The sequence below is a fragment of the Larimichthys crocea genome, chromosome XIII, assembly GCF_000972845.2.
Source record: "Larimichthys crocea isolate SSNF chromosome XIII, L_crocea_2.0, whole genome shotgun sequence".
NCBI lineage: Eukaryota > Metazoa > Chordata > Actinopteri > Sciaenidae > Larimichthys > Larimichthys crocea.
Window position 1 is genome coordinate 30,231,565 of NC_040023.1, and position 12,797 is coordinate 30,244,361.

Consider the following 12,797-nt stretch of genomic DNA (forward strand, 5'->3'; position numbering starts at 1 on the left):
CAAAACAACAAGAGTCACATCATTACTGGTAAAATGCAGAACTTGCTACAGCTCTCAGCTCCACTGGAATAAAGGCCAGACTGTCACTGTGAATAAAAATAGATTTATTCAGAATAAATACATATAGCACATCATACATGCATCTGAACTTTATAAATATAAAATGTGTTTTTTATCCCCAATACATATGAGTCACCAACATATAAATGAAAACATTGTCATTATTTAATATCACTCAGTTTGACAAGACTACAAGTGAAAATGTAACTTTGAACCGTGTCATCTACAGTTGACTGCTACTGTTGTTTTGAAATGAGATCCAAGTTTCAGCTTTGAAGACTGAATTACTTTTCATATGGCAAGCTTTCTTTTTCAATTAATACTGTTGATCAAGAGACACATCAACTGACTGGATTGTCAGATGACTGTGCGTCAGCAAAATCCGTTTTAGGAAGTTCTGGGTCAGATATGGCAGTAAAAGGCAATGGACTTCAAAACCGTTTGTCGATGTCAGCAGGAAAAAGGTCTCAAACATAAAAGTCATGCAACCTAAACTGGTGAGTTCTGGTTTAAAAAGGCAGAAAAAACCTAAACATCCAAAAGTGCAAGTTTGCCTAGTACAACTCTCATGCAGAATTTAAACCCATTGTCCTTGATATTAAATAAACAAGTCATGTTGTTAGGACAGAATATTTCATATATACCCCAGAGTCACAAAAGCACAACTTTGCTGTCCAGGTTAATTTCACGTACAGATTAGCATGCATTATTCCATGTAACAGTATAAGATTATTTGAAACCAGAATAACCTGTAGTTTACACTTTAGTGTTGTAACCCTGAATGAGTATTTTCATATGCAAAGTCATATTAAAACCTATAAGGAGACATACACTAATAAAATAAACCTATAAAAGACAATGACAAACATGCAATACACAGGCAAAAAAGACAAACAAATGTATCAAATCATGATTACAGATTTTGATGGTAGACAGAACCTGAAGGAAAAATCCCATTTTCACAATTATAATGCATGAATATATTTCACAACACTATGGATGTATAAAATCACACAAACCTTTTTCTGTGTTTACAATTTTAGTAAAAATGAAAAAATAAAACTGCCAGCATCTCTTATGCAGGGGTTATGCACCTGAGGGGTGTACAGTCTGTTTTGGTGAGCATAGTGCAATGATCCTTTTCCCACTTTGTTGCCATTTGTTTACACTGCACTAAAAGATCCAACTCAGCAACCTTTATGTTTACAAAACCTTGCCCCAACATTTAATAATGAAACCGGTAAGTCACTGCATTCTTAGTCCTGTTTCTTATCAGTGATTTCATCCTTTAGATTGGATTAATTTGCAGGAAGACAGGAAACCTGATTGCACAGACCCTGACTCTGACCTTCACCCTTTGCCGCTGATGCTTCCTGCAAACAGGTCTGCTTATTCTGAGAGTCTCAATATCTAACAGCAAAATAAGCCCTCCATCTCCTCACAACCCGAGTACCATGATATTAAAGTTGCAAGACATACGATATTATGATAGGCCGATGTCTTACCCTATTCCATTTTTTTTCATTCAGCAAACGTTTTCTGCACAGTTATTCCACAGTGTCCTTTTCTTACATTTGCCTCATAAACACTTTTCTGTTTTTTGCTCACTGCAGCAACTCTAAAGCTCCATGGAGCTAACCACAACACGGCCGTTTACCTTTCATACAATCTCCGAAGGCAAAATATATTCTCAGTATAAACTACAAACAAACAACATTTAGTACCAAACAGAGTGTAAAAACGGCTAAATAATAAAAAAAAAGATTGACTTGTCAGTAGATCAGTTTCTTTTTCTGGGCCTTGCATTTACCTGCACATGTGCACAAACACAAACACAACTATGTGCTTTAGTCTCCGGACAAAGCGGGGAACTTCAGCTCGCAGATATCCGTTTCAGGAGAGCTGCTGCCGCTGCTGCAGCTGTAAGTGTCCCTGCAATGAAAGATGAATATATAAAATGAGTATGCTAGCAGTTATGCCTAACAGGGACTGCTTTAATGTGATTGCAGGTCCTATGATGACACAGCGTCACTGTAAACTGTATCTGTAGTACCCATGGGTCCTTTGATGTAATTACATTGTATAATACAAGGGTGTAGATTATGACAACAGATACATTTAGTTGACTTGTTAATGTGAATGGTAATTTCCAACTATATTTTTTGAGTGAATTCAATTATGAATAATACATACTTTATAAAATATGGTATACATTGCTTTGGTTCCTGCATGTACTAATCAGCATTATTGCAAGTTAGCAGATTAAATATGGAAAGATATAAGTGTTTTGATGCCACTCCAAGAAGAACCAATTTAATTGATGGCTACAAAGCACTAAATTAAAACATAACTGCTAATTTACTGTTAAAGTTATTACAAAATTGTAGGAAGAAAACAATGTGGACTGTGAGAGAGCTAACAATAGTTACAGCTAAATCTATGAACTGTGGACAGTAATTTAGCAGTTTCACATGAACAACACATTGCTGTGTCAGTGCTGACCGTGGAGAAAGGCAACAGCCTTTGTTCAAGTAGCCCTGGAGTTTTCCTGCAGCAGCCAGCAGGAGACCGAAATATGGAGGAGAAGGTTTGATAGGCCTGGAGTTGAATTCTGGATGGTATTGCACTCCAACAAAGTAACAATGATCTGAAACAACAAAGACAAGTGGATTAGTGAATGTTTAAAAGGAACAGCAGAGATTACAAGAGTTCGTCCTGACAATCTGCCCGGTGATACACAGAATGTTGTATTCATCATCGTGCAACTGAATGTAGATTCTTGTTTACAAGAACACTTTCCACTCACCGTCCAATTCAATGATCTCCATTCTCTCTCCTTCTACATCCTGGCCAACAAACCGAAGACCCTTTGTTTCAAAGTGGTCTTTCAGCTCAGGGTTCACCTAAATTGCACACAGGTTCAGGAAAGGTTTTTGTAGTAAGTAAGGTTTTGAGGTCATCTTATTATACTTTAACAACAGATCTTGTCAGGAATTTGAAAAACAGAACAAATAATAAGCGACTGTTGAGTCCCTGCAGCATGTACAGACAGAATGTTTTGGTCTCTACCTCAAATCTGTGTCTGTGCCTCTCGTCAACGTATGCCACATCTCCGTACAGTTTTTCTAGAACAATGAAATGTGAGTCGTCAGAAACACAACAGAGCTCAAGAAGACCACCATTAATTTAAGGAAAACACATACTCAGTACACTGGGGATGGATTTGAAAATAGTCCGTCTCTTCCCCAACCTCATAGTCCCACCCATCTGCCCTGGGTTGTGCTCTGGCATATCAATAACCTGCCAAGATTAAACATGTTAAAACCATTTTGGTGAAGACTCTGCTGATGATGTGGTATGTGGCATGGCAGAGAAAGATAACCTACCACAGGGTATTGTGAATCGGGATTAAATTCTGTGGAGTTGGCATCTGAAAGAGATAAGCGAAACTGATGAAAGCTCAAATCAACCTCACAACATGTCTGAGGTTCTTTCATTATTAAATTAGAAACCATAGGAATCAGATTTTCCTTAGCGCTGTCCACGGCTGAACTCACCTTCCCATCCGAGAACATTGCGAGCAAACTCGCACACCGCCAGCTGCATGCCCAAACACACGCCTGCACAAAACAAGACCAGCAGGATTCATGCATAATGAGAGCTATTGTAAGGATTCATGAATAAACAAAGACTGAAGATCCCCACTGTGTAAACCACTTACATGACTAACACCAGTGTATTTTCATATGATTATGCAGTGTCGAGAAAAGGTATTCATGTCTCTCTTTTCAACGTTTCTTCATTTTTTAGAACTTTGAATGTTTTAAATGGATGCAATTTAGCTTTTTTCTGAACAACAACAAAAAATATTCTTCAATGTCAAAGTGAGAAGAAATCTCTACAAGTGCATCTAAATTCCGTATGAATGCAACAAACAAGGAAACTGCACAAGTATTCATGCCCTTTAGGGCTATCCTTCGGAGAGTTACCTGTGGTAGCAATTTAAGCTTTGAATTTATGGACAGTGTGTGTCTGTAACAACCTCAACACAACATTTTCTGATTTCTCTTTGCATAATTGGTCAAACTATGTAAAGCTACATGGAGATTGGGGCTGAACAGTAACTTTAAAGTCCAGCCACACTTTCAGACATTAACATTGTTTTTCCATTCTGTACAGCTTTGGCTTTGTATTTCAGGTTGATGTTCTGCAGGGAAATACATTGTATCCAAAGTCACAGAGACCATAACAGATTTTACTTTAAGATTTATCTGCACTTTTGCTGAATTTTGCCCTGCACAAAGCCAGGAACTGTTGCACAGAAGCATTCCCACAGCACGATGCTGCCATAAGGTGACAGGCATTGAAGTGAATGTGCACCTCCTAAATACTCCAGTGATTTAAGTGCATCAAAGGTAATTGGTGGAATACTTATGCAATCAGTTGTATTTTGTTTTATATTTGAACTTCATATAATTTAGAAGGTCTGTTTTCACTTTCACTGTTCTCTTAATTTTGATCAAACATTAAGCTTGTAAAATAACAAACCATGTCAAAGTCCAGAGCAGCAAATGCCTTTTTGTGCCGATTAATTTTGTTTTATCCACAGTAATACGAGTATGATACCAAGAGTTAATGCCATATCTTAAGCAACGGTCATCACATAGGAAGGACTATGAGACTCAAGAACTTATGAGACAGAGGAGTTTTGAACCTATCTTACCCAGAAATGGCTTATTCTGTTTTCTAGCCCAATTAATAGCAAGCATCTTGCCCTCTGTCCCTCTCGCACCGAAGCCTCCTGGTACCAACACACCTCTGTGGGCAGAAAGAAAGCAATGACAGCTTCAGGCAAACATTATGCAATATAAACACGTGCACACAGAGACACATTACTGATAATGGTGATAGGACTAAAAAAAAACAGAAATGACAGTCTGAGAGGAAGAATTCAAGACAATTTCAGGTAGATTTTGTATACGCCTATTGTTTGACTGGAAAGACAGACTACTGCTACGAATATGTATTCAACCCTTCCGTGAAAGGTATATACAGTATAAAAGCCTGTTATTGTTTCAGCCCTCTGTTAACTATCCTGTTCGAAAATAGTTATAGGACTCACAATTTTAAGTCTTACATACTTTTATCTTTGTTTTCGTAATAAAACATTTTTTAAGAGTACATTGCAGACCTAATCTTTATATATGGATGCAATAAAACATACATTTCTACAAAGCACAGGAGTCCACTGATCATTTTATGAAGCTGCATAAACAATTGTGCATGGCAGCACTCTGCTGCCACCATGTGGTACATTGACTGTAAAATATATAGTAAAATCATCCACACCTGCTGGCACCTATGTCCTCCCAGGTTTGTCTACTTACTTAGAACTGCAGAGGTTTTGCCAGGCTGCATGATATTTCACTGGCTCATCTTTCAGAGTGCTAGGCTCCAGTTCTGCAGAGTCTATGTACTGTAATGATAACAAAAAACAACATCAGCTGGAAAGAGATCAGTCTACGCCACGGTGAGCAGTCCGACTGCTGTATAAATATGGGCAAATGTTAGATATGATGCCAGTTTTAAGAGGTGTTCCATAACAACACACAGCGCAGACTGCAAAGCAGTGATGCCAAATTCAGAAATCAATATACAAAACATGAAAGTGTGAAATGTTTTCATACCTTGACCTCTAGCTTGTGATTTATGGCGAGGGCTGAGTGCTCTAGGGCTTTGATAACAGAGGTGTAGGAGTCAGCTAACTTTGTGTATTTCCCCACCAGGGCTATGGAAACATTCTCCAAGAGACGGTCAGATCTGAAAAGAAAGAAAGATGATTCTCTGGCGTATAATTTAATCATAACTTTACACCTACTACAAGAACAATTCAACATTCAGGTATTTTACCTCCACAGTTGGAACATTTGTCTTTTAGTATTTGGGTTGTAACACAATTCCCAGGTGTGACAAAGTGCCTGGATGAATAAACGGACTGCTTCAGAAGTTTAACATAAATTGATAAAAAGTAAGTCACTTTCTGACCTGTCAGCCATCTGTTTCCACTTTGTGAGCATCTTCTTGGGCTTCATCATGACAGGCAGGTTCAGCCGTTGACAGAAGTACTTCACAAGACCCTGGTCCTCAAGCAGCAGGGGCACTCTGTAGACTGTGGAGACATCTTGGACACAGATCACCTGGAAAGAATTACAAAACATGTTCTTTCATCTTCATTTTTTTAACTGATAATTGTTCAAATTGTGGTTTAATATAATTGTCTATCTGATAATATTTTTATTATTATGTTTTGTATTACTCAACCGTACAATCATGAATTTAAGTTACACTATTGTTGATCTGTGGTGTCTTTTGTGATTTCTGACCAGTCACCACAAACAGTCATACATCATTCAGCCCTGCTTTACAACAGCATACAGAGAAATAGTAGTTATCCTTACCTACTTAGCTTATGTCCTCCTTGTATGTACCTTATACCTCTTGTATTATTAAAAATCCACAATACAATACCACAACTGCAGATGTAAGGAGCGTGAATTGCACTAGTCCCCTTACCCTTTATAATCACAGTACTTTACCTGAGAGGGCTCCACATGACAGAACATGGATATCTTCTCCTTGACAGTCGTTTCTAAGGGCATTGAACAGCGGCACATAATCTGACAAAAATTAAAATGTTTTTAAAAATCACAATAGGACCATGGTATAGTGTCAAAGATTCCTACTTGAAATTATATCTTAGATTTTATTTGTTTGTATTGACTATGATACGTAACCCAGAATTATTGGTAACAGATTACTACAATAGAGGGAAATCAGAGGCATACCTGCCATATCTGGGGTGCCGGAGGGAAACTGTAATCTAACTCACCAAATCTGGAGACAAGCCCAGGCCTCTGAGCTCTCGGACACTGTTTTGGGTTGGTTTGGTTTTTTGCTCTCCTGTGGCCTTGGGCTGAGGACAAATTCACCGTAAATTATAGCATAAATGTTAAAAAAAACTAGTGTTGTCTTTTATTGTTCTATAGCCATAAGCCATTTTTTCATATGACTGAGGTGCCATACCTGTGGTACCAAGCTGACATGGATGTTGCAGAAGTTCTCCCTCTTCACCTTGAACTGGAACTGTCTGAAGGCCTCGATAAAGGGCATGCTCTCGATGTCCCCCACTGTGCCTCCCAGCTGTTGACAAAACAGCAGCTTAGACGACTGGCAGACAACAAAACTGCAGACATGAACACACAGGTTGGTTTCTCAGTACCTTACGTAACCCTAACACAGCCTTAGAGGCTGCAAAATGTCATTGGCCGCACTGGATACACTGTCACAACTGGTTTTGATATATGCCATAAAATAATTGCTGGAAGCGAGGCAAGGCAAGACATGTTTTTTTGCATAGCACTGTTCAATAACAAGGCAATTAAAGGTGATTTGCATAAGAAACAAAGGCATTAGAAAAGAGATCACAGATGGAAAAAGGTAAAAAACACAGGATTTTAGAAGAACTAGAAGTAGAATAATAATTACAGTGCAGCTACAAATAAATATGATATTAATAAACAGTCCTAACTTTTTTACTGCACAGGAAAACAGAAAGTTATACATTTTAAGAGTTGGTGCAGCTTCAGGTTTTCTGGATGTTAGACACGTGCATAAAAACTGAATGCTGCTTCTCCCTGAAGACCTGCGAGGTCAAAATCGATTTTTAAAAAAATCAATTATTTGACCAACAGGAAGCCAGTATGTGATATACTTTACTGGCCTTAGAGATGCTGTAGTGTTCTGAACCACATGTCTGTCTGATAGAGAGACCTGTACAGACAGCAATGCAGTAGTAGCACCTACTGAATATAAATGAATAGACGCGTTTTTTTCAAAATCCTGCTGAGACATGTCCTTAAATTCTTGATGCATTTGTAAGGTAATAATAAGGTCATTATGTGATTGTCTTTAATGATGGTGTTAAAATATAGTTCTGCACCCAGAGCTACGTTGACTTTTCTAGATACTGAGCCACAGGGAAAGCAAAGGAACTGTCAAAAGAGCTGCAAGAAAAGGTAGCGGAACTTCAGGAAAGATTATAAAAAGATATACAAACATTTGAAAATCATTAGTGTTAGAACCAAAATTAGGTGTTCTGTTGATACCATGGTCAGGGAGACAAACAAAGATTTCAGCTACAACTACAAGGAAAGAAAACCCCACAGGCAAGCTTAATTAAAAGCTGAAAAGAAGTGGTGGGGTTGTTTCAAATTGCTACAATTGGTGGTTCCTGTCCCAACATTACAGTCCACTTACAATACGCAGAACAGTGTCTATGCAAGCCTCAAACCTTCTGGAACAAAGTGCGAATTTTACTATAAAACGCCACGTTTGAAGACGAGTCAACATGATCTATGACAGAAAGCAAACCATCCTTACTGTGAAGCATGAAGGTGGAGCTCTGATGTTCTGGGGGATGGTGAGCTACTGCGGCTCTGGGGATTTAAATTTGATGGCAAGATGAATGCAGCACATTATGTGCAAATATTGGAGGACAATTTGCATTTATCAGCCTGAATGCTGCACATGGGACACACTTGGACTTTGCAGCATGACAATTATTCAAAACAAATCCTTCAGTGGTCACAGAAGAAACAGGTGAAGGTTTTTAAGTAGCCATCACAGTCTCCTGACCTCAATATCATTGAGTCACTTTGGAGAGATCTCAAACATGTCACATATCACAAGACTGCAAGCTGTCATTGATGTTACCAACAGCAGGCACATGCAACTTTTGGGGCCATCTCAGTATTTTCTTTATTGCAATGCTTTGTTTAATGATTGTGTTATTCTGTGTTGCCTCATAGTTTATAACGAAACGCATTAAGATTCAAGAAATGTGTTTCGCCTAATGACTCATGTTTTCTTAAAATATGGAATAAATCTTACAAATTCTGCCAGGGTATGTAAACTTCAAGCAGAACTGTATATTTTATGACAGGGGTTATTATTTTTTAGAACCCTTTTAAAATGAGAATTTGACCCTTTTCAGCAGCAAATACAAAATAAAAACACATTGTTTTGATATCCCACGGCTGGAAACAGAGCCAGGCTTTCTGAAAAGGGTTGTTAGACAGATGCTCTTTAACAAATACACTTTTAAATCCCCTGGTTTTTCAGTTTTTCAGAAATAATATTTGTTTTTCTGCTCACAGCCCCAGATGTGTAAATTCAGCAATATCTCCCATTGCTTGCTGAGGGGTGCCAATATTTTTTTTATTGCTTTAGACAACATGCTTGCTTTCATTTCTGATCGAAAACCTACTCCATTTCTCTTCAATGCACTTAATAAATGCTCTGGTCACAAATCACAACTGAGGCTTAAGGGAGTTGAAATATTATGACAGTTTTAAACTGGAAAAAGGAAGGTTTGTTCTTTTGCACTGAATGCATTGCAGCTTGTGGAGAACCAACATACCTCAATGACACAAACTTCAGGCTCCACACCATCATCGTCTACCGAGATCTTGGCCTGCTTCATCACCCACTCTTGGATGGCATCTGTGATGTGGGGTACCACTGAAAACAGATTTATAGAAGTAAGTAATAAACGGCTCTTACCACATTCTCTGTTCTACCCTGGAAAAAAAGAAATACAAGGAAGTCTGTGATGCATGCACATCAAACCTTTGCCTAAGGTGGGGATGTAAATGTTTTTATTTATTTAATCTGTCAAGCTGTCAGTTGGGAACTGGCACACTCACTCACCCTGTACAGTCTTGCCCAGGTAGTCTCCTCTCCTTTCCTTGTTAATGACTGACTGGTAGATCTTCCCAGTGGTTAGGTTGTTGTCTCTGGTCAGGCGGATGTCCAGGAAACGCTCATAATTCCCCAAGTCCAGATCTACCTCCCCGCCGTCATCGAGAACAAAAACTTCACCTGTACAAAGCAGACATGATTTCTGTGTTTATTTATCATTGCGTGAGTGGTAGAAACTCAGTGCCTTACTCACCGACACAACAAATATCTATTATATAGAAACAGCTTCCCCTGTGCCACTCGGCTAAGGGCGGACTGTTGATCCACAAGGCCACATGCTGTCACATCCCATCTTGTCAAATATTGAAACCGCAGGACTCCACCACCCAATCAAATACAACACAACAGAGACGACGAACGCATTCAATTACTCACCATGTTCATAAGGCGAAAAGGTCCCAGCGTCAATATTAATATACGGGTCGATTTTGATGGCTGTGACATGAAGACCGCAGGACTTAAGGATTGTTCCCACGCTGCTGGCAATGATCCCCTTACCGATACCAGATATGACACCACCGGTGACCAGGATGTACTTCATAGTGGCATGTGAAGACTAAACACACACAAAAAAAACAATTAAATATGTATGCCATGTGTGTGTGTGTGTGTGAAACTGAACCAGCTCAACAACATGTGAGAATAAGAGCTGATGCAATACATACATTTATGAGTTCTGGGTGTGCTGCATGTGGGCTCACTTAGAAAACAATCCATCTGGGAGTAATAAGTTTTGAAACTTGTTTTTGGAGAGATGAGTTGGTGACACTGACCGAGTAAACCAGATACACATAACAGTATCCCAAAACCCATCATGGTGCGTTTAAAGCTGCACATATTTGAAATTATTGAGGGTTTGTGTCACTCAACCACATGAGACTGAGTGGCGGGAAATACAGAGGAACTCCTATCAGCTGCTCAGTTCAGCAGCCCTTCACTGTCAGTCAGTAAATGGAGCTCTGAATGCATTATTTATCATACAAAGCTATTAAAACAGGAGCATACAAAGAGCTATCTGCTCTGCCTCAACCACCTTTGCCAGCTAAATAATAACTTCCAGCTGTCTTTGAAGATACATTTCCAGGCTGTGCAAGGCTGAGTGACTTGCACAGCCCGCTCAACTAGCTGACAGCAGCTTAACTTCAACTGCAGCACCAGCTGAATGTCATTAGTTTCAAGACAAGGACGACTAAGTTAAAAAAAAACTGACTGTCTAGTTGCTTTTTTTTTAACTTACCCAAAGCCTGAATGAGGAGGGCGGTGTTGGCAAGCAGCGTTTTAGTAAACAACTAATAACTCCGCTTCTGTTTACTGAAGCACGAAGCCCCCACGTTTTTCACTGCAGGGGAAACGCGTGCAGAAAGCTGACTGAAGTACTTCTCTCCGGTATCGCCCGTTTCCTTCCGTTTCATGTTGTTGTTAGTGGTTCGGTGTGTGCCCTCATCTGCGACTGTCAGGCAGAGCCCAGGCACCCGCCCCTGCACAATCCACCAATCAGCTGCAAGAATCCAGAGTTGGGTTACCGAGAGCGTCACAGTGAGAAGCTGAACAATTAACCGGGAGACAATTTTCACCTGGTTTTCACCGGGATGACGCATGCATAAATAGATAAATATACATTTTTTATTTATATTTCACACATTTATAGATGACCGTAAAATAGGAAATTACACAATACAGTAAACAACCATAGAAAGGAACCACATATGTTTTGACAAATACAAGTTAGCACTGTTACTATACATATAACTTCAACTTCAACTTTATTTATTTCTATAGCACCTTTCATACTGAATTGTAGCCCAGAGTGCTTCACAGAGCAGAGTAAAAACAGAAATAGACAACAACAGAGCAGTTGTATGAAAAATTAGAAATTAAAAGAAAAGTCAAAACATAAAACTACAACAATGAAACAAATAAGAAAAGAACCTATAGGACAAAAAGCATCATTTGAGAACAGTTGCAGTAAAAGTAGATAAGACCTGCTACAGAGGTGCAATATATATATATATACACACACACACACACACACACATTATATAACATATATGACATTAACTTCTCTGTGTATTTGCTCAGGTTTCATTTAAATTCAGATTTATCTCATAAGTTAATTTTAATGCATGTTTAATTTATGTTTACTGTGTCTCATGCTGCTACTGCTATCTCTCTACATTAAAGTTTCAATTGTATTAATGTAGTGCCAAACAGAAGTAAGTAAGTAAGCAGAATCATAACAGAAATTATCTGCTCACGGCACTTCCCATACAGAGCAGGACCTTACTCTCTAATATACATACACACCATACCATATATAATAATAATGTAATAATAATAATATATAATGCCAGTTGAGATAGGCTCCAGCAACCCTGGAGAAACTGGATGGATGAATGTATATATCACCTGCTGTCAATGGCTTTCACCATAATGATGTTACATGTAACTTGCATGCTGTTATTCCAACATGATGATGATGTGTGTGTGTGTGTGTGTATATATACATTGTTTACTTTTATTTACTGATTAATTTAATATATCTTTTGAATACATGTTGATTTTGTACAATGTAACCTGCCATTCTTGTATGATTTGTTGTTGATGTTTACCACTAGATGGCATATGAGCTCTATGTTTCATTATTCAGCATATATATCTAGGCTAAATTGAGCTTTATGCATGCATAAGGTTATTCGCAAATAATGAACACAGTGACTTTATGGAAGAACATAAGGCATCAGATACAGAAACAAAAATATTACAACTGCTGTAAGCATAAGTATCCTGATAGATCCTGGTTTGTTTAAATGAGGCACTACAAAATAGATCAATGGTCCCTCAAAACCCCATTTAAACAGTAACACTGTCTCTGAGATATTAAAGTTTTCCTTCATGTATTCACTGTCGTGTTGCTCCAG

General features: G+C 38.5%; 1 protein-coding gene across 1 annotated transcript; it reads right to left on the minus strand.

Annotated features, from left to right (window-relative positions):
• Positions 1-83: 83 nt before the first annotated feature.
• LOC104919591 (CTP synthase 1) lies at positions 84-11,337 on the minus strand. The gene is made up of 18 exons (XM_019267153.2): positions 11,117-11,337; positions 10,255-10,435; positions 9,829-9,999; positions 9,539-9,639; positions 7,144-7,260; positions 6,950-7,033; positions 6,657-6,737; positions 6,106-6,257; positions 5,748-5,880; positions 5,448-5,536; positions 4,784-4,878; positions 3,618-3,680; positions 3,447-3,490; positions 3,264-3,360; positions 3,130-3,185; positions 2,867-2,963; positions 2,563-2,707; positions 84-1,992 (listed from the first exon to the last, which is right to left on the minus strand). The coding sequence occupies exons 2-18, from the start codon at positions 10,418-10,420 to the stop codon at positions 1,908-1,910; spliced, it is 1,776 nt and encodes a 591-aa protein (XP_019122698.1). The 5' UTR covers positions 10,421-10,435; positions 11,117-11,337; the 3' UTR covers positions 84-1,907.
• Positions 11,338-12,797: the final 1,460 nt, after the last annotated feature.

Coding starts and splice junctions, on each gene's coding strand:
- LOC104919591 (XM_019267153.2), bottom strand. CDS start 10,420: ATGAAGTACATCCTGGTCACCGGTGGTGTCATATCTGGTATCGGTAAG. Junction 3,186..3,263: donor ATCCATCCCCAGTGTACTGA/GTATGTGTTTTC, acceptor TCATTGTTCTAG/AAAAACTGTACGGAGATGTG. Junction 1,993..2,562: donor GGCTGTTGCCTTTCTCCACG/GTCAGCACTGAC, acceptor CTTTCATTGCAG/GGACACTTACAGCTGCAGCA.